The sequence below is a fragment of the Ochotona princeps genome, chromosome 20 (genome assembly GCF_030435755.1).
Source record: "Ochotona princeps isolate mOchPri1 chromosome 20, mOchPri1.hap1, whole genome shotgun sequence".
Lineage (NCBI taxonomy): Eukaryota > Metazoa > Chordata > Mammalia > Lagomorpha > Ochotonidae > Ochotona > Ochotona princeps.
Window position 1 is genome coordinate 30,652,269 of NC_080851.1, and position 21,015 is coordinate 30,673,283.

The window sequence follows — 21,015 nt, forward strand, 5'->3', positions numbered from 1 at the left end:
GGCCTTTCTCCTTCACGTTTGTGCCTACTTAGAGGTGGAATTTGCTGTCAGTGGCAACAGAAAACTGATGTAAAAGAGGTGACTTAATTTTTTAAGGTGCCACCTACTCATAGTCGATTTGTCTTACTCTAATCTTGCTCATTGCACCAGAAAGAGAGAAGCTTAATGTTCTTACAAGCATCTTGGGGTCCTTCCCACTCCCACCCCTGCTGGCTACCTGCTGCCTGCTGCATCCTGGAGGGGCTTCCTGCCTAAACCCTCTGTGAGAGTTCATCACTAGGGGACCGGCAGCGCCTGTCCACACTGCTGGGTCAGCAAGGAGTGCCCTCTGTGACCGGCCACGTCAGCGGGCCACGCTGGGTCAGCCTGGAAGCTGCGTGTGCAGAAACGAATGGTGGCTCAGCCTTGCCGCGACCCAAGGGGGGAGGGTGGCGGCATGTGCCTGCATTCTAGCCGACAAGTACAGTGTCCATTGTGAGGGCCATCTCAAATTTAAAACAAAACAGAAAAAGATGAGCCAAAATGATGGAGGTGCAGGTAGCTTTCTGCCTACCTTTAGAAGTAAGACGGACGGTGAAGTCAAATGAGTATGATGTTGCACATGGAATGTGAAGTCTCATTCGAACAGCGAGAGTTCAGGTAGTTCAATCACGTTAGTTTTCAACCCTGTCGCCATTCTGAGAGCGTTTGACCAGGTGAAAGAATATTGCACAGTGCAATGAATGTGCCAGGCATTCTCGGATTTCAGTGGTTTTGTACAGAACAAGCTCCTGGAATCCCACTGGCTCGCACGTTGGGCTGCGCTGCTTTGGGTCTGGAAGCTGGCGGGTGAAAACTCTGGGGAGGGCAGCCCTGCAGCAGCTTTAGCCAGGTCCTGGGGGTAGGAAATGGGGAGTTGTTGGGGCTGCCCCACCTCCCCTTCCCCAACTCCCTATCCCTGACTCATCTCTTCTCTCCTTCTCTCCTTCTCCCATTCACCATCAAAGCAAGACGAAGAGGTGAGCACAGTGCAGGTGCGGGAGCAAGAGCGGGACGTCTTGGTGCTGAAGAGAGTGCGGGGCAGCGGCAGCGGCCCAGCCCCCACGGCGACCGGCGCGGACGCCGATTGGAGGTGAGAGTTCCCCGCAGCCCCCGGGCCCTCTCTCCTCCGTGTCTGCCCGCCTCCCTCCCTCCCTGCCTTCCTGCATCCCTCCCTCCCTCCCTCCCTCCCTCCCTCGTCCCTCCCGCTTCTCTCCGCCTCCCTCCCAGGCAGCGGCGGCGGTGTTCTAGCTGACTGCAGAGCAGCGCGCAGCCAGACGCGCTCGGTTCCCGGCGAGAGCACGGGCACGGCGCGCTCCGGGAGCGTCGAGGTGGGAGGGCGGGGGGATGCCTTTGTTAGCCCCGGTACGCCATGGGCAGCTCCCGGCTGAGGGTCTTTGACCCGCGACTGGAGAGGAAAGAGGCGGCGGCGCTGCCCACCTTCGATGTGCCTTATTTCAAATACATCGACGAGGAAGATGACGATGACGAGTGGAGTAGCCGCTCCCAGTCCTCGGCCGAGGAGGACTCAGCGGATTCCTTGCTCTCCGACAGGTACGTGGTGGTGTCCGGGACGCCAGAGAAGATTCTGGAGCACCTCCTGAATGACTTGCACCTGGAAGAAGTCCAGGACAAAGAAACAGGTAAGTCACCTTCTCCACGGCGCCCCGCCCCGCTGGATGGCCCAGGATGGCTCCAGACCCACTGCTGGCCAGGGCTGCAGCTGGCTTCCCCTTGCCCCCGGGCGCCGGTGTCCTCAGATGCCAGGCCAGGGTGACCCGCCACACGCTGCAGGACGCTCCTTCTGTGCCTGGCGCTGCGGTCCCCTCTGCATCCAGTAAATGGACGCATGTGGGTGCCCAGCCAGCCGCTACCTGGGACGCACGTACAAAGACAGCGATAGGATCTCAAGGCAGATCTTCCTGTTTCGCTGCTCCTTTTTTTTTTTTTTTTTAAGCAAATATCAACCTGAAGCAGCTGGCAGAAAGCCAGCATTCCCTAGTCCTTCAGGAGGAAGAAATGGCAGAGGCTTGGAGGAAGTGCTGGGCTGAGCGTTGAGTAGGGGGCATCTCAGCACCCAGATGTCAACAGTGAAGGCAGCTTTCCTGGCGGCTGCAAGCTCAGCTTCAACTTCTGCCTTTTTTCCAAGTGGTTCACAAGCTGCCTGCTAACGGTGGGGCACCTACAGCCCCTCTGGTGTTCACTGGTGCTGGAGAGGGTCAGATTTCTCCTCTAGCTCCTTTGAGCTTTGCCACTCTTGCACGTTTTAGAATCATTGTTGTTCTGCTTACCACCTGATTGGCCCTCAACTAGCTATAATCACAGAAGGGAGAGCACTTGATTCTCTTCAGCAGCATTTGTCATCTCCTGCAGCCTGGAGCAATTATGTGGAAAAACAAGTCCTGGGCTTTTACACCAATACTTTTGTGACTCCACCCCCTTCCATGAAATGCACTTTTTTGCTACTGCCCTGAGCCCTGGTGATACCCACACGGTGCAGGGAATCGATTGCACCCAGAAAAAGGGCAGTTGTGGCTTACATTAGTGCAGGGCACTCTGGCGGTTTTGTGTTGTGTTGTTTTGTTTTGGCAGGCAGGAAGGATCATGAAATGACAGTTTAGGTGAGAACAAGAGGTTCTGGTCTGCTGGTAGTTTTGTCTGGACATCAGAGGTGTCTGGTCCCAGCTGGCTCTGTGAAGGACAGTGAGAGAGACACAGGGATGTGTGTGTGTGTGTGTGTGTGTGTGTGTGTTGTGTGATCCTGGTGAATGAGCTGAAAACCAAAAGTAACCAAATGGCCACAGAGTGTAGCCTACAGTGACTTTACTGTCTGATGTCAAGGGAACTTGGGAAAGTTGGCAATGAAATAGAGAAATCCGCTTCAGATCCAGATAAACGTTGACATCCGCACATCATTTCTTCACACTGTGCATCTCCTGTGAACTTTTTAAAGTACCCACATGGCTTTGTTTGGCATATGGTTTGGGGGGCGGGTAGAATCAATAGTTGTCATTTTTTGCAAGAAAAAAATGTGTTGTTGTGGCCTTGGCTGGGCTGCTTTTGTGTCTATATTCATTTTTCCTGTGCACACCATTCCTGGGTTTTGTCTCGTCACATGCAGCCAGCGTGTAATTGGGTTTAGTTAACCCACGTCCTGATGACCAGACTGCCTGTACACAGGGAGTTTGCTGGGATCCAGGCAAATTCTTTGTCATAGAGAGCACCTGTAATACGGTGGGGCCTGACTGGCTTCTTCTTGTTAATAACCCTCAGAGTCTCCTCTATAATACAAGACTTGTATGTAGGTCATACTGCTAAGCACGGCAATGATTGACACCTAATGAGGTCGCTCCGGATTTCCCTCCTGCTGTTGTGCCTCCCCCAGCCCCACCTACCCCCCAAATTGTCATTAGTTTGTGTTTTCTTTACTTTAGCAAAATACAACCCAGGTGTTCACTAACAGGTTGCTACTACTCCCTGCTGGGACTATGAATCACCCTAACACGGTTACGAATGCCATCGTCGGGTCTCAACGTGCACAGGGCCTCTGTGAGTTTCAGTCCTGCATTCTTCTGATTCTAGCAAGCCCCAGGATCAGATCTGTCACCTCAGCCTCATGCGTGCATTGCACAAAAAGGTCACAGCTTGACCTGCCAGCACCTTGTGCAGAGCCCCACTCGATGCCAGGAACTCATTTCCTCCAAGTTGGAGGAGCAAGACGTGCTTGGGACTTGAGAGTTCAGCATAGACATTTGCAGGGACACACATGGTAACGATTTTCCTCCCCTCCAAGAATTTTTGTCTTTTAAACAGGAAAAGGCCAAGACCTTTGGAAAGAAGGGTGATTGATGTGTGTATCATAGGGATGCCCACATGGAAGCCCCATGCACTTTGTCAAAACTGCAAGTGCAGCACTTGGAGAAAATGCAGCAGACAGGCTGCCTGTGGTTTTGATGCTAACAGAAATATAGCAAACATAAACTTGATTTTCTGTTGGGGTCCAAGATAAAGTGGCTTGAACTCTGAACAGGTCGGATATTGATCAAGTGGTACCTCTTTGCCCTGGCGGAGGAGAGCTCCTGGCCTCCTTCTTGGTCAGATTGGCAGCCCTCATTAACAGAACCTGTGTGCTCCGGAGCCTCATGGAGCTGCAGCAACCATATGGAGGACAGATGGAGGAAAATGAGAAGGGGCTGCAATAAAAGTAGGCAGCGACGTTTTTATGTTCTTGGGTACCCCTTGGAGGGAGATGGAGCCATCTGGTAGCCCTCCACCCGACCCCGGAGGCAGCAAAGAGAAAGGGTACATGGGAGGGAAGCCAGGGTCCCCAAAGCTGGGGTGAGTCTGCTCTGCATTCCCACTATCCTGCCTGTGCCATCGGCATGGCAGGCAGGATGAGCCAGCCAGGGATGTGAGGAACTGCCCGTCTCTTTCCTACCAAAGGCAGTTAATTATGAAATACAGATGCAAGGCCTTGGGTGTGTGTGTCTATGTGTATGTTTAATGCATTTGTTTCTCCTCATTTTGTTTGACAAGCTCTCAGAACTCTTCCAACTGTCGCTTCATTTCCCAAGTATCCGTGAATAGCTGGGAATGGACCAATCCAAAGCCAGAATCTCTGAGAATGCAACCCAGGACTCTCATGTGGGTGGCAGGGACCCCAGTACCTGCTGCTACCTCCCAGGGTACACATCAGCAGGAAGCTGGAATCAGAGCTGGAACCCCAACTTTGTATGGGATGTGGGTGTCCCAAGCAGCACCTCCACTCCTGCACCAGATATTTGCCCCAGCACACAGGCCAAGCTGACCTGGTTGCTGATTGATGTCAACGCAGATGTGGGAGTTCAGTGAGATGAGTGGAATAGGAGAGAGAATGCCAGGGCCATCCAGAGAAGCCTTCCTGTTGCTGCTTAAACCCAGAATAAAACCAAGGGACAGGTGTTTGGCATCAGAGTGAAGACGCCATTTGGGATGGAGTACCTGAGTTTGAATCCTAGCTCTGCCCCTAGTGCCAGCTTCCTGCTGAGGCACATCCTGCAAGGCAGCAGGTGAAGGCTCCAGTCCTTGGCTCCAAGGTACTCACATGAGACACCCAGATTGAGAGTCTGGCCCAGTCCTGGCCTTTGTGGGCGTTTGGTAAATAAATCAGTAAAGGAGAAGCATCTGTATTCTTGCCTTTCAAGTATATGAATAAATGTTACAAAGAAAAGCATAGGAAATAACTAAATGGCTCGTATAGTATTACATCATGAAGTCAGGCTGGGTCTTGAAAACAAATTTACATGTAGAGATACTTGAGAACACCCAGTAAGGCTTTACCTGTATCATCTCTTACACACTCACTTACCTTCATAATCACCAGCACTCAGATTTTTTTCCTCCTCCTGGTAGAACCAAGCACAAGGAGTTGTCCAGTGACATCTGTGGCATTGAACAAATGAACTTTTCTGCTTTTTAATTCTTAAAAAGAAGGTGGATGGGAAGTGCTGATAGGGGACAAGCAAACCAGGCAGTTGAGCTTTGAGAGCCTCACGAATCTGCAACAGTCCCCTTTAGTGATGAAATGTGTGGTCACAGTAAGTTTTTCACCAACCCTCCCTTTATTCCATTCTTCATTGCTGGAGGTGGAAACACTTCGGGAGCCTTGTTGCTGGCATTGTGAACATGGAAAGCCGATTGAAGCCTTCTCAGAGATTTCCCCTTTCCAGACTCAGGTTCTGATTTGAAAAACCTTCTGCAAAGTTTGAGAAAAACCAAGCCATCTTTGCAGCTCCACCCTCTGTCCTTCCAGAAAAGGGCCATTCCCAGCACAGGAGGATGGCAGAGCCGTGAAGCAGAGCTGTGAGTGGAGGAGCAGAAGGGACCCAGGCAGCCCAACCACCTGTGGTGGTGGCGGCTGCTCTCCTTTGCTATTGTCCTTCCCCAGAGAGGAAGCAGAGGGGGGTTCTTCTCAAAGATACTTCTGCTGGGGACAGTGATTTCTGTTTCAAAGCCCGGGGATGACTGGAGAGCAGGTGGATTTTATAGTGACAGATCTTCCTGATTTTTCCCTTTGCATCCGTGATACCACAAGAAACATGTTACTTTGTATTTTATCATTGTTTATCCACCTAATGGAAGAGAAAGTCCTCACTTCTACAGATTTCCAGGAAAAACAAGCCGAGAGAATAGAGTCCGCGTCCCAGCGGATTCTCATTACGCCTGACCTGATTTCTTGAAGGTATGGCTGCCTTTTTTTTTTTTTTTTTGATTCTGTGAGATTGTCATTCAGGAGATTCAGTTACTGTGTGCCTCAGAGTGGCGAGGTCTGTGTCGCTCAGTCCAGAATGTCCCAGTGTTGATAGCTTCCACTGAGCATCCTGTAGCAGGTGCAGCCTGTGTGCAAGAGCATGCATCCCTGTTAGGAAGAGACACAGCTCCCATACAGATGCCTGCATACAGAATTGCAGTAAAACCAGAGCAGAGTGGCCAGGCATTGGCACAACAGACTAATCCTCCACCTTCCAGCACCTGCATCTCTTAGGGACACCAGTTTGTACACCACTGTTCCACTGCGGATCCAGCTTGCTGCTTATGGCCCAGGAGAGCAGCAGAGGCTGGCCAAAGTCCTTGGGCCCCTCATCCATGCAGGAGATCCAGAAGTAACTTTCTCCTTCTGTCTATAGATCTATCTTTCAAATAAAATAAATAAATCTTAAAAAAGGAAAGAAAAGGAAAAGCCTGAGCGGGAGGCCCCACAGGGCACTCTCTGTTCAGTGGGTTTATCTTCCCCCTTGCCAGCAGCAAGCTGAGAACAAGCCCCTGACATGTGACCCTTGCTCACGTGAACCCCTTTCTTGAATCCCTGGCCTTTGAGGATATCTGGAACAATCTCTGAAATGTCTCTGTCCCAAGCTTCCTCTCTCAAATTGCTAGACTTACTGCCCCCGCTCCCACCCCACCCTCTATAGCAGCCTGTCTTGCAGGACTAACGTTTAGAGGGTAAACAGGGAAATGTCTAGATAATGGCAAGTCCTTCTGTGATTTTGTACAATTGTTCCACGCATAGAATTATTCTTTTCTCTTTATCTTGTCTCATTCTGTAATGTCATACAACAAGTGGACCAGTGCAGTTCATCTGTAGCCACACACGACCAGTACCTGAAGCCTGTCTGAACCGTGCCCAGGCTGAGCTGGAGCCTGAGCTATTAATGGGCTTTGAGAGCTCCCCAGGTGACTCTGAGACGCAGTCAGGTTTGAAAAACCTCTGAAATAGAATACCATGTCTCATTTCCGTTGTTTTTTTTTTAATTTGAAAGACACAGAGACAGATATGTACACAGAGAAAGAGAGAGAGAAGAAATCTCCCATGCACTGATGCACTCCCCAGATACTCTCAACAGCCAGGAGCCAGGAACTCCACCTGGGTCTCCCTGGGGGTGGCAGGGACCTCAATGCTAGAGCCATCACCTGCCACCTCCCCAGGCATCATGTGACCACTGCAGTCCACACCGGCAGCCACCCCTGGGGATGATGGGCCTGTGTCTGTACATACCCTTGTCCAGCAGGAAACTTCCAAAGTTCTAAGGGACAGCTTTTGACGTATCACCTTGCAAAAATCCATCTACACAGTTGTATTCATCAAGCCAACATTCAGAAATAGTTCATTGCAAGAATGAGGTATAGCAGCTTGCCTTCTGCTGCATTGAGAAGTAATGCCTCAGGTCTCTTAGGCTCCTGACCCCTCTCCCTCTGCCTCTTTTATTCCTGAACTTGTCTCTTGACCCACTGCCTCAGTTGTAAATCTACCAGTGCATTCTTCATTATTCAGTTCCCATATGCACCTGAATGAGAACCTTAGGAAAACAGAATTTCTTCATGCTGTAAGAAAGTTAGCTTTGACTTTTAAATGTCAGGAACGTCCCTGAAAATCAAATAGACCCAAACATGGTCGTGTTTGTGGCAGGAATCATACAGTGAACAAAAATAAATGCAAAAACATTAGATGATGCCGGTAGAGGACAAATGCACCCACTTTAAAGAAGCTGTAAGCTATTTAATGCATTGAATATATTTTAGCATCAAAATAGGTGAAACTTCTGGTCTTATCTGACAAAATTCAGAACCAGAAGAAATAGACTGAATTCAAGTGAAAGAAGCTTGGGACCGTTCCAGCTAACCCAGCCTGGTGTGTGAGAGCCCTAGAATCCACTCTAGTGGATGCAGATCTCTGACAAGAGTATTGTTCCTTTGATCATCTTAAAAATGGTGAAATGAGTTCTTCCCAGGCTGGAATAGGTTGGCCCTTGAGGTCTTTTGCAGCCAGATGAAATCTGTCACTTTTAAATCTTAGACTAATTTTGTGCACCTAAGTACACATTGAAAAAAAGAAAGTCATCAGAAGTGTAAATTCATTAGTGTGAGCCCCAGTGGGCTGAGCCGTGTCCAGGCAGTGGTGATCAGCCCTGTTAAGGAAGTGGGCCGTGTCTTCCTAGACATGTTGAAAACTCAGAACCTCCATCCCCGTGGCAGGTAGAGGTCCCCACGTCAGAGCCCACGGAGCTGTGACATACCTGCTGTGACTGCTCTGTTACGTTTATGCCAGAGTTCCTTTGTTTAGATTTGTTTGGAATGTTTTGGCTTCTGGCAGTTCTCTCATCTCCTGACTTGGAAAATGGATTCTATCAGAAGTCATTAGGCTTAACTACAGATTTTTTTCTCCATTTGCCTATTTACCAGAAAAGAGACCTTACACCATGTGACGTGCAAGACCCCTTTCCAAGATGACTCACAACCCAGATATATTTCTTGAAACTCAAGGCCATCATGGATAATGGGATAGAGTCCCAAGCTCCGTTTAATGGACTTAGTTCATTGACTTGCTTTGATAATTGCCTGATTGCTTGGAACTGGAAATGAACCTAGCTTTATCCCAGAAATGATTTTAGTTATAGATTGGAATCATGGATAAAAGGCAGAGGTGAGGTTAAGAAAAAAAATTGTACCATTCAGTTCGAACTATAATAAACCCCATATCAGATGTTCCATACCCAATTAGAGAGATCGCCTCTCCAACACAAAGCCCTGCTTCTTGGCTTACAGCTAGGAGTGTGATGGCCCCCAGGTGAGCTAACTACTTCAAAAAGACCAAGAAGGAGAGCGAGCGAGCGAGAGGGAGGGCCTCGCTCTGGCTCACACAGCATCAGACTGTTCGGTGGAAAAGTGATTAGAGCTCGGGTTGTGATGGTGGATTTCCTTTGAGGTGTTCTTCTTCCAGGTTAATGTGCTCACACCGTTTCTGAACATGAATATTATGTGTGATAACAAGGGGATTGATGTTTTTACACTGCCAGTGGATCGTGGGTTAATTGATAACCTGGTTGGTAATGAAGCAAGGTGAAATGAAATGAGACTGAGCTGACGCAGAAGATCATTAACGTACACTGATTAATAATGGGACTGTAGAAGTTTTCATTACAGCACAACCAATAGGCGATGGGAGAAGTCTAATGGGTTAGCATATAAGGAGGCAGAGGGCATACTTTTCAGGAAATATTTCCTCTTTAGTAGGACACTGGGTCATTGGAATGTGTTTGTGCTTTTTTTCTCAAGTTGTTTCCAGAGGCGGGGAGAGGGTAAGAGAGAACCATGAACTCCTGAATGGTTCCAGCAGCTGTGCCTGGATTAGTCCAACAGGGGTCCCCATCCTTGGGCCCTCTTCTGCTGTCTTCTCAGGTGCACAAGCAGGGAGTGGAGCTGCACATGGAGTAGCCAGGACTCCAGCCCTCCAATGTGGGATGTCTTGGCTTGACTCACTGTACCACCACAATGGCTGGAATGTGTCATTTTAATCGCATCATTTTCATGTTCCACGTTTGAGCTGTAGTTTATAAACTGAATGTTAGTTTGCTTATTACTGATGATTTCTGCATGGAAGATAGTAGTTCATTCACTGATTACCCAGTATTTATAGTGACTGAAGCATATTCATTAATTGCTTATTTTATGATTATCTTTGCATTTTCATCCTTATTAATGCTGTGCTCACTACTATATAATTTACTATAATATGTGTTTACAGGCATATGTGTCTTAATTTATAAAGTAGAAACTAAAACAGTAGGTAATTTGAAATATTACCTGTAATATTTCTTTAAAGGAGAAATTGGCAGTAAGTTCCAAGGTGTGGCATTTGTCTTTAAAAGTTGAGCATTTAACAGTGGATTTCGTGATGGGAAGTTCAAGTGTTTCATGATGGGAAGCTCAACTGTTTTTGGCAAGGGCCATTTAGGGAGTAAGCTAGTGTTGGGATTTCTCCCTCTCCCCCTCCCTCCCTCTCTCCCCCTCCCTCCTTCACTTCTTCCTCCCTCCGTGTGTGTGTGTGTGTGTGTGTGTGTGTGTGTGTGTGTGTGTGTGTTGGTCTCTCTGGGTCTTGAATAAAAATACATATATTGGGTACACTGAGTTGCCATAAGTCTGTACATGAATATTAATTTTCAAAGATTCAAAATATGTTAATAAAATTTAATTTTTAATTTAAGAAAAAAATGTTTATTTACTTGAAAGTAAGAGGAAGTTGGAGAGAGACATACAAAGAGAGAGCTTTGATTCCCCCGGATCACTTCCCAAATGGACACAAAAACCAGAGCTGGGCCAAGCTGAAGCCAGGAGCCGGACCCTCCCTCCTGGTCTTCCACAAGCAAGTGCTTAGGATGTCTTCTGTTGCCCTCCAGGGAGCTGGATCCTAGGCAGAGCAGCCAGGACTCTTCACCAATTCTCTGCTATAGGGTGGCAGCCTCTCAATTGCTGGGGTACCCTACTGCAAATTCTGATGGCCCTGTCTGATAAATCTCAAAATTCTTGTAGAATTATGGGATCCTATTAATACTGTTCAGTTATTTATTGGAAGAAGCTGATGGCTCAGATCTCTCGTCTCTTTGGCGTGGAACAAGGGCGGCTTTCAAAACAAATCCCGAGTACAAATCACTTTTTTTTTTTTTTTTGCCCTCTTAAAAACAAACAAATTTAAATCAAAGAACAACTTGTTCAATTTTCTCTGTGTATTCTCTCTTCGTAATGTTGTACCCTTCAGGGATGAAAGCTATTTCTGTTTCTTCTCCTCTCTGTAATTCTTGGGGAAAATAATCCGCAGCACAGTTTCCTGGCCGAGTGCTGGCTGGGGCTTTGTTCTTGTGACAGAAAAAAACCCCTGTTGTTAATCTGAAAATGTACCCCCTCCTGCATTTTCTCAGCATGGGCTCTACAAGTACACGACCTAATGTGCCTTCATGGGAATGTGTGCGATTTTGACCATATCCAGCTGCATTCCCACAACCTCCTTGTGGTGCATGATGCAAGTCCAGCATTTGTGTGACAGCACATGGCAAGGAGGCGAGAAGGCTGTGTCATCTGTGAGGGTGACCGTGTCACTGCAGGAATAGGACTTGGCAGTGTGTTCAGCTGCCACTTTCCCTGGAGGGCAACTCCCTTTCTGTGTCTCAGGAGACCTTTAGCATCACTCCAGTTGGTGGATCTAAAAATGAGAAGGTCACATGTTACTCTCTGCCGGTGACATCCTCCTCGACGTCCTTCCTTTCCCGTCACTGTCAGAGCATAACCTGTGGGAGTTTGTTCTGCGTGTGAGACAGTGCACCTGCCGTGATCTCCCAAGTGTGCAAAAGGAAAGCATGGCTTGTTTCAGCCACATGATGGCTCCTTCTGAAAGGGACGCCCTCTGAGTCGGCCAAGTCTAGCCTTCCATAGACGTGTTGTTGGGCTTCACCCCACTTGTCCCTCGTGGTCGTTCTCCCGATAACCTTGGCCTTCGTTTCCCGGTATTCTGTTTTCACCTGCTCTTTTCGCTAGGAACCATTCCTTTCTTTCCTTTTGCAGCTTCTTGCCTGGCCCATGAGGCTGTGTGTGGCAGGCAGTAGAACTACCAATGAAATTGGACAGCTGTGAGCAAGACGAGTGAAGGGAAAGTGGACAGCTAAAATCACACACCCCCCCGGAGCTGGCATCATATAAATAGCGCTGGGAAAGAGTTTGCAGAGCAATTCTTGATTGTCTTCTGCTGCAGCGTTAGTGATGGGGACACTTTCTGAACCTTCCTCTTTTTCAGCTCCTTTAAGTGAGCGTCACTGAGTGTGATTGTGAAAAGCACGCTTCGAAACTGCCCATTGGCACGCATCTGCTCCGTCTGCAGATGAGCATGGTTTTGAGGAGCTTCCACTGTTTTCCTTCTTGGCACATCCCTTGTGTATCTCCCATAGTCCTGTAACAAACAGGAACTTACGCAGTACTTGGATTGAGTGTGTTGTTCTTTTTCTTTTTTTTAGCATGGCATAATTTGCTCTTGGGTGGCAGGCTTATAGATATTCTAAATCTAGTGTCATGTCAAAGACTTCATTAAGGGGAGGAAAAAAATGAGCAAAGTAAAGATCTTTTCATCTTAATTTTGTATCTTCTCCCTGAAGTTGGACACCTAAAATATGACCTTTCATATCGCAGTTCAATTGGATCTGAATTTGAAGGCCCGGCAAGCCATTTTCATGTTCTTTCCTGCAATGAGTATTTGGCACAGGGGATAAGTCATCACTTGGAACTCCAGTGTTCTCTGTATCACTATTTGCCTAGGTGTGAATCCTGGCTCAACTTCCTGTAAATGCACATCCTGGGAGGCACTAGGTGATGATGACTCAATGGGTTGGTTCCCTACCATCCTTCTGGGAGACCTGGATTGAGTTTTTGGGCTTCTGCCTTCAGCCTGTCCCAGCCCTGTCTGTGGGCATTTGGAAAGTGAATCAAAAATTGCGAGCTCTCTGTCTTTCTGCTTTTGAATGGCAAATGAAAATAAGTAAAAGTTTTAATTTTAAAAGTTCTTCTGTTTTTGATCATTGGAACACTTTAGAAGGCAAGTCATGTTACTGGTTATATCCTTCAACTTATGAAAATTTTTAGTTCATGAGAAGTCTAGAATGTTTATGGAAAATGTATATTATTTTTAAAAAAAAACTATGATGGATTTCACAAGTTTTTCAGCACAGTAAACTTACCTTTTAATTCCAGTTCTCCATAAATTATCTTGAACTCCCTTTGCATCATCAGTGGTGAGAAAAGCCTTTAAATGTTTCTAGGTTTGAATTGTATTTTTATTATATATATATATTTTTTAGTTGATTTTTTTATTTGAAAGACACAGTTAGAGACCCAGAGGAGGCTGTTGACTCCTGGCTTCAGAACAACTCAGCTTCCTCTGGGTTTCCCACGTGGGTGCTGGGGTCCAAGGACTTGGGCCATCCTTCACTGTTTCCTCAGGCCATAAGCAGGGAGCTGGATTGGAAGTGGAGCAGCCAGGACTCAAACCAGTACCTCTATGGGGTGTTAGAACCACCAGCAGAGAATTTAGCCTACTATAGCACAGTGCCAGCCTCTGAGTAGTATCTTTTTATTGTTGTTATTTTATTTTAAAATTCTACTTTATAGCAGTCGTTCATCTATTGGTTCACTCCATTCATTCTCACAACAGCCAGGGCTGGGCCACGCTCAAACCAGGAAATCCTGAAATCCATCCAGTTCTCCAGTCACCTCCTGTCCTCCAGGGAGTGCATTTGCCAGAAGCAGAAGTGGAGCTTAAGCCCAGGCACGCTGAATTGGACTGCCATGTCCAAAGTAGCAGCTTAGCCCCTGTACCAAATGCCCACCCCTACATGTGTTTTAAAACAGACCTATTAGAAGCATTGGTAACAAAAGAGTCTGTGTGAAATGTTTTTAGCTCAAAAGCACTAAAAATCCCTTAGCCAATGACTGCTGATGTGTGTTTGGGAGCTGATGTGTGTGCAAGCAGAGATGGAAACTGAGCCAAAGACCACCAAGACATTGGTGTGGGTATCAGTGTCCTTGACTAAGGGAAGGGCCCATGGTTCTCAGTATCTTTGTCTTTTCTGTGGCACCAAGCACAGTGCCCAGTCTTGGTAACCAGGAGTTCGGGGAAGAGCTCTTCAACTGCCTGTGAGAGGAAGTAGCTATGAGCTCCTACAAAGGCTCTCCTCGCTACTCCAGGGATCAGAACCTGGAGGCATCATGCTGGCAGCTCCTGGCTGACAGATCTGCCCTCCAGAGAATGGCCAACAGGCAGGACACTAAATGGCCTCCCATTGGAAGCCACCAGCGTCAGGTGTTGTGGCAGGTTATTCTGAAAATGCCTCAAACTGAAAGTTCACCTTAAATGAGCAGGTTGTGTGGAGTATCTTTGGAATATGTAGAGCTACCACACCAGTTCTTAGGTGCTACAAGAGACCATCAGTGGTCTGTTGCTCAGCTTTGAGGACAATAATTTCTCTGTGAAATTCCTAGAATTGTGTTAACCAGAAAAAGATAGACATTTGCCTCCTATGAATTTCTGTGCTAATGATTCCAAATGACCTGAGAGCTGTTGACATTCAGAATGGCGATATATTGTTCAGGTTTCAGAAGGAAGCTACTGAAGGTGCCTAAGGGGTGAAAAAAAATCATACCAATCCTGAATTGATCACAGTGTTAAAAGTGACTATTAATTTCTTGAAATAGCTGCATCTGGGCCTTCTAATTTAAGACCCTATGTTTAAATTAATGTTTTCTTTGTTAACTGCAATTTTAGAATGTTGAGCTGACAAGCTGTTAGAAACACAGCCTGTGTCTTGGGAACACACGACGGGATGTTAATCACGCAAGCACACCACAGCCCGGGGAGACTGAGTGCCTCTCAGCCACAGACATTCATTTTTATTGGCAGTGCTGGCCAATTGGTATTGAAGCCTTCATCCCCACGGCAGTTCCCCCTGCTCCGATGGACGCTGTGAAATGAAACGCTCCATGCCTAGATCATGCCGTCTCTCCCCCACCCTGACTCATCTGGGAGGCCACTTGCTGCTTCCGATCAATGAGCACTGCAATGGCAGCAAGAGTCTTGAGGGGAAACCAGCTGTTCCTCATACTCCTCCTGCATTCCTGCCGGCCTGACGAGGCCATGTCCCACCGTGTACCCAGGACACCCCTCTGAGACCGTCTGCCCCGCACATGCGCTGGCCCTACAGCCCTGGGTGACTTCCACCTCCTTCCTGTAGCAGCTGCCTTAGGACCCTCCTTGTCCAAGCCCAGGACCCCGTTCCTTTTGGTTTCTGCTGCATATGGCTCGTCCTTCCTTACTCTACCTTATTTCTCCCCTCTTTGCTGTCCCTTAATTCAACTTTTTTTATTAAGACGTATTTATTTGAGAGGCAAGGTTGGGGAAGGAGTTGCAGGAAAGCAGGAGAAACAGAGAGAGAAATAGAAATCTTCCATCTGCTAGTTCACTCCCCAAATGATTGCAGCAGCTGGAACTGGGCCAGTCTTAAGTTGGGAACTTCATCCAGTCTCCCATGTGGGAGCATAGACCCAAGTACTCTGACCGAGTCCACTGCTGTCCCAGTCATTAGCTGGGAGATGGGTTGGAGGTAGGGCAGCATGAACATGAACCAGCAACCATATGGGATGCCAGGATAGCATGGAGTGTCTTTGCCACTACACTGTAGTGCTAGCTTCAATGTTTTCTCTTGTTTTAAACTTTATTTGTTTATTTGAAAGGCAGAGACAAAGAGCTCTTCCATGTGCTGGTTTAGCTCATAACAGCTTTGGCTGGGTCAAGCTGAAACCCAAAGAGCCTGAAGTTCAGTTCAGATCGCCCACCTGGCTGGCAGGAACCCAGGTGCTTCAGCCATCACCTACAGGCTCCAAGAGTTGAGCATTAAGAAGAAACTGAAATTGGAATTAGAATCTAGCTCGGGGTGTGCAGGGTGGGATGTGGACAGCCCAGGTGGTGTCTGAATGACTGCACTGTGCGTCTGCTTATGCAACCTTCCCTCCAAGCCGCCACAACCTCACTGTCCACCCCAGCCCACCCAGAGACCGCCACTTGCTTTTCTTGTATTCATTTGTGAAAGTTCCTAGTGGCCTTGGACTTCCTCTGTGTGTTGGATTTCCCAAAGTCATAATTCCAGGCCTCTTCAATGACCTCTGATCTTTGATAGTTTGCTGGACAGCTCTGCTCAGAGTAACCTGGAGAAAACCCAAGCTTGACACATTTTAAAGAGAAACTCACCTCCCTCCCTTTAGTTCTTCCCTTCTCCATTTGACCCCTGTAGTGTAGCAAGCTTCGTCTGTATCTCCTTCAGCACCACTCAGGCCCCCCACCAAAATTCCCTGGCCTTGTTCTGTACAGGAGCCCCCAGCTCCCAAAGGTAGCCCTGAGTGGTCTTCCAGGAATGGGCTATAATCTGCTTTTTTTACTTTACTCCACTTGTCGGTTAAGCTCTGCAGTTTCCTCTCATTACTGCTTTGCTAGTGTACCATAAGCTAAGACTCATAAATTCAGGTGTCCGTGGACAGTGAGTGGGTGAGGCCTGCCTGGCACAGCACTGAAAGCAAAAGGTACCTCGGCTCTGTACCTTGCCTGTCATGTGAGATATGGACCTGGGGTAGCCAGAGCTTCTAATTTGTTTATAAAAAGTATATTTATTTGTTTGAAAGGCAATTACAGAAAGGGAAACACACCCACACACGGCTTCCAACCACTGGTTCACTCCTCTGAATGACCACAATGGGCAGGGCTGGGCCAGCTTAAAGAAGCCAGGAACCTCATGTGGGTCTCCCACATGGATACAGGGGTGTAAATACTTGAGCCATTTTTCACTGCTTTCCCAGGTGCATGAGCAGGGAGCTGGATTGGAAGTAGCGCAGCTGGAATGCAAACCAACAAACCAGCATTCATATAGGATGGCAGTGTGCCAGGCCACAGCTTAAGCTGCTGTGCCACAATGCCAGCACTCCTGATTTGTATAATCACTCTGACCTCATCTTTAAAGGATGTGCAAAGCCTACCTGCTTTGGGTTTGTGACTCAACCACAGGTGCCTCCATTCCTCTGCTCAGGCTTGCTGTATCTCTTTCTCCCCCAGTTCATCTTGGTTTATGTTCAGTTCTAGGTACTCAGTTTTTCCGATTGACTGATGACACTTGGAGAATTGGGACAGGGTAGATCTAAATGATTTTCTGTTGTGAAGCTAAACAAGAAATAGTATTGGAGCTGATGTTGTGACACAGCTGGTAAAGCAACCACCTATGACACTAGCTTTTCTCATGGGCACTGTTTTATGTTCTGGCTGTTCCACATCTGATCCAGCTCCCTGCTGATGTACCTGGGAAAGGCAGTGGAAGAAGGCCTAGGTGTTTGGGACCCTGCCACCCACATGAGGGGCCATGGATAAAGCTCCTGGCTCTGGCCTGGCCCAGCCCTGGCCTTGTGGCCATGTAGGAACTAAACTGAAAGATAGAGAAGCAGTATCTCCCTCGCTCTCTGACTTTCAAATAAATGATTTTTTTAAACATAGAGTATTGAGTTCCTGGTGCGTACCAGGTTCTCTGCTACCTGCTATAGATGCACTGTACATCCCATCCTCACTGCAACTCTGATGTAGATGGGATTCCAGTGACCTAACTAAGACCCGGAGAGTTAAGCTACCAGGGAGACTTCTAGCACTCTGATTTTCTTGTAATGTTTATCCTGCTTTCTCAGCCTCCCCAGTGGGCTTGGCAGCCACACACTTGAGCCCCCAAGTGGGTTATGATGGTGCTGGGGTTCCCTCTGCTCTCTTAGTCCCAGCTGCTCTGCAAGCATGACCCTACCTCTGGGTGCCACAGTCTGGCCAATGTTATTCTGTGCTTCTCCTCATTGTACCATTTTTCGAAAGGTAATATACAGAAGTAAACGTAGCTCCAAGAGCAACACCTGTTTTTAAATTGTTCCTCCCCAAAGAACAGTGGATTTTTCCAAATCATGATTTGGCAAATTTCAATAAAAATAGGTTAGAAGGATGCACCCCCACCCCTGTCTGTCCTAAGTTCCTATCGCTGTAAAGGCTGGCTTTTTAAGGTTTGCTATGTGCACAGTTTTAAATCAATAAGCATTTCTTACCTAACAGATGTCAGAAAATAAAACTAGACCTCAAGATTTAGTAGTAGTAGAATGACTAAGTGGAACTCTGTGGTGAAATTGTAAAAATAGGCATGACTTACTTGCCTGGCAAAGCTGTACACAGCTGCTTTTGGCATCATGACTTCTGCTTTCAGAAATGTATAAGCAACTGGCAAAGCGGTCCAGCAGTGTGCTGCTTTAATCTGTGATTCAAGCAAGAACATTCAAAAATATTTTTCTCTTTGTTTCATCAAATTACATGGTATATATTGGCCCCGCTTCTCAATTAATTGGTGAGTTCCAGAGCCAAGAATGAGCTGAAAGCTCATTTAAGTTGAAAGCTCTTCTTGGCTTCATGAAATAAAGGTTTAGTGGAACATACTTGAAAGTGCCTTAAATTCCACTGAATCTGATGGCAAAACACAGGTGAAACCCAATGGCCAGTGATGCGTCGGGGAATAGGGAGTTGTTTGGACAATGTTAATATTTGCATTCCCATGCTTAGATTAAATGGGTTGTAGAGGCAGTATCAATCAAAAATACTCAGTGGCTTTACTTCTCAGAGGTCCAGTCTCTGGTCACCACATTTGCATTAAGTGTCCTCCCTCTGTGTCATAAGCATGAGGCTTCAGGGACCCAGTTCCATAGACACCTGGGCCATGAGGGATGCTCAGGCTGATATCCTATCCCTGGCATGGCTTTTGTCCTGGAGCAATGTTTCCTGTATTGAAAGAGTCCCTGGAAAAAATGCCTTCTCCTATAGGATGTTCCCAGATGTTTATCCTTGTTCGAGCCAAGACTGTGAGGTGAACTCCATGGTTGAGTTCATGAGGGGAATTGCCAAGGAAAGTTGTCTGTGAGTGCCTTGCTTTTCAGAGTTAGAAAATGAGATGCGTAGCCTCTTTTATTCAGAATGTGCATGGTGTGTGGCAGCTGTGCATTTGTTTAAATCAAAGACGCTTCTATAACTACAAGAGTGCTTCTCTGCCTACAGTCTTAAATTACTATTAATTATGATGTAATATAATAGATAATTATAGTGTCTTCATATGGGTGTCTGTGGACTTGCTAGCCTTTCTAAATGGCTATTGTGGGTTAATCGTCTTCAGGGGATTGTGCCGATAGTCAATATGGTTCCAGAAATACCTCAGGACCCATGGTGTAGCCTTTCGCAAAGCTTGGCTGTTCTCAAATACACTCTTGTCTGAAGTGCCTCATTTTGATTATGTTTTTTTAATTCAAGTCACTCAGTTGCTTTCAGAATCTGCATAGGAAAAAAATAGCAGTGCTGAAAAAAAAATAAAGGCTAGCTCTTTATAAAGAGACATTTCATAACATTGTAGTTAGACAAGTTAGGCATTTGGGGAGTCGGTTTTATTCATTAGAACTTTTCACTGGAGATGTTTTTATGTAGCCTCATTGTTTTTATTTTAATTAATATTTCTATGGTGGGGAGATAATTAGGTAAATGCTGTTGAATATTAAATATGGTAGTGGCTTAGAGGAAAATAAGCATTTCTGGGTCAAAGCCCTTAAGAAAATATTGTCATCTGTGAGCTGATTAATTGAATGGAGTGCCAAATGGGTTTGTCGCCATCCAACCAGACACTCCGAGTGACTCAGTTCATTATCTGAGGTTGTTCTGGAATGAAGTGACTGGCTGTGTCAAAGTTAATGGTGTTCTTTTTAATCTCAGCTACTAATGAAGTAAGTCTTGATTAGAGAAATAGTCCCAACCTCATTAAGTGCAGCTAAGTGTGAGGACCTCCCGGAGAATCTGGATCTGTATGCCACACTCAATATTTTCTTTTCTTTTTTTCTTTTTTAAAGATTTGTTTTATTTTTATTGGAAAGTCAGATATGCAGAGAAGAGGAAAGACAGACAGAGAGGAAGATCTTCCATCCTTAGATTCACTCCCCAAGCAGCCGCAATGGCTGGAGCCGAGCTGATCCAAAGCCAGGAGCTTTTTCTAGGCCTCCCACGTGGGTGCAGGGTCCCAAGGCTTTGGGCTGTCCTTGACTGCTATTCCAGGCCATAAGCAAGAAGCTGGATGGGAAACAGGGTTGCCAGGATTAGAACTGGTGCCCATATGGGAACCTGGCACGTGCAAGGCGAGGACGTTAGCCACTAGGCCACTGCACAGGGCTCAACACACAACATTTTCAATGCAGAGCATATGAATTGTGCAGGGCTGGTCCCAGAGGCTTCTGTACCTGCATGTCCCAGTGGGTTCTGTGTGTCAGAGGCTATTGAAGACCCTCAAATCCACTCCCAGCCTCTTTGCCTGCTGCACTTGACACTGAATGGAGAACGAATGCATGCTCATCTCCAAGCAGACCAGCGAGCTGGTGGCGTTTTCACCTGTCATCTTTAACATAGAGCACTTTTAACGTTGCTCAGCGACATCACACATTAATAGTTCCCCGAGACACCCTGGAGTCTCAGACCCATACAGGGTTGGCTTTCATTTCAGCTGGTTTCATAACCATTGGGAAAGACACACACTGCATATAGCAAGTTGTTCATTAACGTGACCAGTGATTACAAAAGATCCGGGTTGACGAGTGGGGAGCAGGTGTTTTTGTTCACATGGTAAAAGTTTCCAGAAGCGTGGACTCCGGTAGGATGTGCTTCTGAGACTGTAGGCTGTGCCTGTCCACCCACAGGACATTGACTGATCAGGCAGCACCACAGCTTTGTTTTGCTAGACTCAGCATGATCATTTGTGTTTGGAGACCTGCTGTTGTCATACAGTAAGAATGAGTTAGACCAGCGCTGGCTGATGTGTTACTGTGCAATGCAACATTAGAAATGTAGATGTACTTTATGTTTTAGGTGCCATTTGTCCAATGTATTATTTTATAATTAATGCTACTGCTTATCACAAATAAGTCTTTACATAGTCTTTCATGAAGTTTTTTATTTAATGTTTTTAAATATTTATTTTGATTTGATTTTGTTTTTTGGAAATCAGAGTGACAGAATTTTCCATACTCTGTTCACTTGCCAAATGACCACAAAGGGCAAGT

General features: G+C 46.8%; 1 protein-coding gene across 2 annotated transcripts in view; it reads left to right on the forward strand.

Annotated features, from left to right (window-relative positions):
- The window catches only part of RAPGEF5 (Rap guanine nucleotide exchange factor 5), a 201,758-nt gene that overhangs the window by 141,861 nt on the left and 38,882 nt on the right, over positions 1 to 21,015 (forward strand). For both annotated transcript variants that reach the window (XM_058678275.1, XM_004582451.3), the window contains 2 exons: positions 987 to 1,111; positions 1,573 to 1,661. In XM_058678275.1, coding sequence (XP_058534258.1) covers positions 987 to 1,111; positions 1,573 to 1,661 — 214 coding nt within the window. The remainder of the gene's footprint in view (positions 1 to 986; positions 1,112 to 1,572; positions 1,662 to 21,015) is intronic.